Source organism: Crocuta crocuta, unplaced genomic scaffold (genome assembly GCF_008692635.1).
Source record: "Crocuta crocuta isolate KB4526 unplaced genomic scaffold, BGI_CrCroc_1.0 scaffold978, whole genome shotgun sequence".
NCBI classification, from domain to species: Eukaryota; Metazoa; Chordata; class Mammalia; order Carnivora; family Hyaenidae; genus Crocuta; species Crocuta crocuta.
In genome coordinates, this window is record NW_027530876.1 from 27,349 (window position 1) to 30,644 (window position 3,296).

The 3,296-nt window shown below is 56.0% G+C and overlaps 1 protein-coding gene across 2 annotated transcripts; it reads left to right on the forward strand.

Annotated features, from left to right (window-relative positions):
* The first annotated feature begins 531 nt into the window (after positions 1–531).
* ZNF275 (zinc finger protein 275) lies at positions 532–3,290 on the forward strand. 2 transcript variants are annotated; one of them, XM_077769634.1, is made up of 3 exons: positions 532–635; positions 1,379–1,467; positions 1,782–3,290. In XM_077769634.1, exon 3 carries the CDS (start codon positions 1,838–1,840, stop codon positions 2,963–2,965), a length of 1,128 nt encoding a protein of 375 aa, XP_077625760.1. In that variant the 5' UTR covers positions 532–635; positions 1,379–1,467; positions 1,782–1,837; the 3' UTR covers positions 2,966–3,290. The 2 variants fall into 2 exon arrangements, with proteins under 2 accessions (XP_077625760.1, XP_077625759.1); XM_077769633.1 differs by having other exon boundaries at positions 1,787–3,290.
* Positions 3,291–3,296: the final 6 nt, after the last annotated feature.

Here is a 3,296-nt window from a genome sequence, read left to right on the forward strand (position 1 = left end):
CCTTCCCCAGGATGGAGACCCAGGAAACCAGGTCCTGGCAGGCCCTCTTGAGATTCTTGAGGCCCAGGTGAGCTGTGCTTCCCCCTGCCTGGCTTGGGAATCTGTCACTGCTTCCTAAGTCTGGCCTTAGCCTCTACCTCTTTTCCCAGCATGACACACTGCAAGACTTGAACCCCCACTGCTGCCTTCTGTCCCTTTGCTGTCCTCCTCAGAGTCTACCAAGAAATGGGTGCCTGCTGGGCTTGTAATTCCCATTATTCTGGTGGGGGAGGTGCATTTCAATCCGGAAAGTGACTGAACTGGGGTCTCTTGGGAAAGGCAGTGGGAGGCCAAGGCCATGGCCCAGGTCTTCTGGTGCTTGGTTAGATTCTCTTTCCAGGATTTCTTGAAGCTTGTGCTTAGATCTCCACACTAGTGATGAACACCCACTCCAGACCTTCACCTCTTATCCCTGCTGTTACTAGTGCTGTCCCTGCCTCATTCTAGAATGCATAGAAGGACTGCTTATCCCTGGGAATTCTTACAGGATTCAGTGACATTTGATGACGTGGCCCAGTACCTCAGAAAAAGGGAGTGGTTGAGACCGGATGCTGAGCAGAGGACACTGGCATATTACAGGAATGTGACCTGCGTGGGTAAGGATGCCCCTGGCCCTTCCACCAGCTTCCCCACAGCTTCATGGTCCTGTGCAGCCGAGTGTGGGTTGAGAGGCACCTGATTAGCCCTGCACAAGCTTGCCTGCCGGGGCCTTATGCCCCCTCACCCTAGGGATCGGCTGTAAGAAAACACAGAGGGTCTCCCAACCCTCAACACTGCAGATTGGCAGGGCGCCCTCCCAACTCCTAAGGGCATGGAAAGAAGCCCCCTCAGTTTTTTACTGGGAAAGAAATTAGAACAAAGTGACCACTATCATTTGGAATACTTTTTTTTAATCATAAATTACACAAAAATCACATGGTCATTTTATTAGTTTGTCGTTGAGAGAGAGGTTGGCACAGCAAGGCCCTATGCCCTATTGAGGGCTGCACGTGGTTGGGGTGGGGGGTAGTTCCCAAGACAGGAGACTGCTGAGCCAGGTTTGGGAGCTGTAGAACAGTAGGACACTGAGGAGTGTGAACAGGGGGAAAGGGTAGACCAGCTCTTCGGGACGAGCCCCTGGCACTCTACCCAGGTGGGCCCAGACTGCCCCATCCAGTTCCTGGTGGGAGCCAGCCCTTGCGGAAGGCATTTGGCACCATGTATGACTTGCCTGAGGGCACAGTCAAGCTACACTTTGTGGATTAAACTAGCTTCGTCTTTGAAGGCTGTGCCCCCCTCTGGCTGTGTTCTGATGGTGCCTTCGGCTGCCACCAAAACCCTTTTCCTCTTCCACGAGCAGGAGTTTCTGGTTTGAATTCTGCCTGGTCCCTCACCTGGTGCAAGGACACGTGGTGCTGGCCTCTGAGCCATCCCTGAATACAGACTGAGGTAAGTGTTCTGCTGAGTGACAAAGAACCCTGGAACATGTGAAGAAGAAATTGTGGAGGAGGCCCCGCTGAGCCTTTGGGGGGGGTGTGGCTGCTTCTCGATCATAGAAGGGGAGACCTCCTCAGCACCCCTTTAGTAGGGAGCATCCAGCAATGACACCTTTCTGCCCCTTTCCTCTATAGTCCTTGCTTCTGGTTGGATGGGCACCGGCCACCTTGCTGCATGGTCTCTGGGCCCTGTGCTCAGCAGCTGTCTCAGAAGGCATGTGATTCTTGACAAAGGAAAGTAACCTCCTTCCTTCCTCCTCTGCAAAGTACAGGGTCTTGTGCTTCCTGTCTCCGAAAGCGTCTTGGTGACGCAACAGCAGAGAATGGGTGAAGACGCTCAGCCACAGGAGATGGCATCCACAAGCTCCCCGATGGCCGGTGCACCGAGCCCTGAGGTCAAACAGAACAGAGATTCTGAGGGGAACGGGGGGAGCCTCCAGAGCCTGCCTATAGAACATCACTTTGCATGTAAAGAGTGTGGGGATGCCTTTCGGCTCAAGGTCCTCCTAGTGCAGCACCAGAGAGTTCATAGTGAGGAGAAGGGCTGGGAGTGTGGAGATTGCGGGAGGGTCTTCAGGGGCGTCTCTGAGTTCAACGAGCACCGGAAGAGCCATGTGGCTGCAGAGCCCCAGCCGGGACCCAGCCGAGCCCTGGAAGATGCCATGGAGGAAAGGGAGCAAATGGAGAGGGAGGCGAAGCCCTTCGAGTGTGAGGAATGTGGGAAAAGGTTCAAGAAGAATGCAGGCCTCAGTCAGCACCTGCGCGTCCACAGCAGAGAGAAGCCATTTGACTGCGAGGAGTGTGGGCGATCCTTCAAGGTGAGCACCCACCTCTTTCGCCATCAGAAGCTCCACACTTCTGAAAAGCCGTTCGCCTGCAAGGCGTGTGGCAGGGAGTTCCTGGATCGCCAGGAGCTGCTAAAGCACCAGCGCGTGCACACCGGCCACCTGCCCTTCGACTGTGACGACTGCGGCAAGTCCTTCAGGGGTGTCAATGGCCTGGCCGAACACCAGCGCATCCACAGCGGGGCCAAGCCGTACGGGTGTCCCCACTGCGGCAAGCTTTTCCGGAGGAGCTCGGAGCTCACCAAGCACCGCCGGATCCACACGGGCGAGAAGCCCTACGAGTGTGGTCAGTGTGGAAAGGCCTTTCGGCAGAGCTCCAGCCTCCTGGAGCACCAGCGCATCCACACCGGGGAGCGGCCCTACGGCTGTGGCGACTGTGGCAAGGCCTTCCGGGGACCCTCCGACCTGATCAAGCACCGGCGGATCCACAGCGGACTGAAACCCTACGAGTGTGACAAATGTGGAAAGGCATTCCGGCGGAGCTCTGGCCTGAGTCGCCATCGGAGGACCCACAGCGGAGCAAGACGCTGTGAGTGCAGCGAGTGTGGCCGCGTGTTCAAGAGGCGGTCGGCGCTGCAGAAGCATCAGCCAACCCACCATGACTAGATGAGGCCCTGAGGCCAACGGCCCGCCGCTGGCAGCGGCTTCCCACAGGGGGCGAGTCCCCAGAGGGGAGGGCAGAGTCAAAGGAGATGAACAGTTTTGTAGCGCTTATGTATGCTCTCGTCCAGAAGGTTGAAACCAATTTATACCGTCACCAGCAATTTATAAGTGCACACGTTTCCCATTTTGCCTATGGAGAGTTGCTTCTACAACATTCTAATTTATTTTGACTAGTTTAACTGGCAGGAAGTACCCGCAAGGTATTTTACATCCACAGGCCTTGAAACAGGAGAAGCAGAGAAGAGACACCTGCCGGCGGGGGGGGAGGAGCTCG

Coding starts and splice junctions, on each gene's coding strand:
- ZNF275 (XM_077769634.1), top strand. CDS start 1,838: ATGGGTGAAGACGCTCAGCCACAGGAGATGGCATCCACAAGCTCCCCG.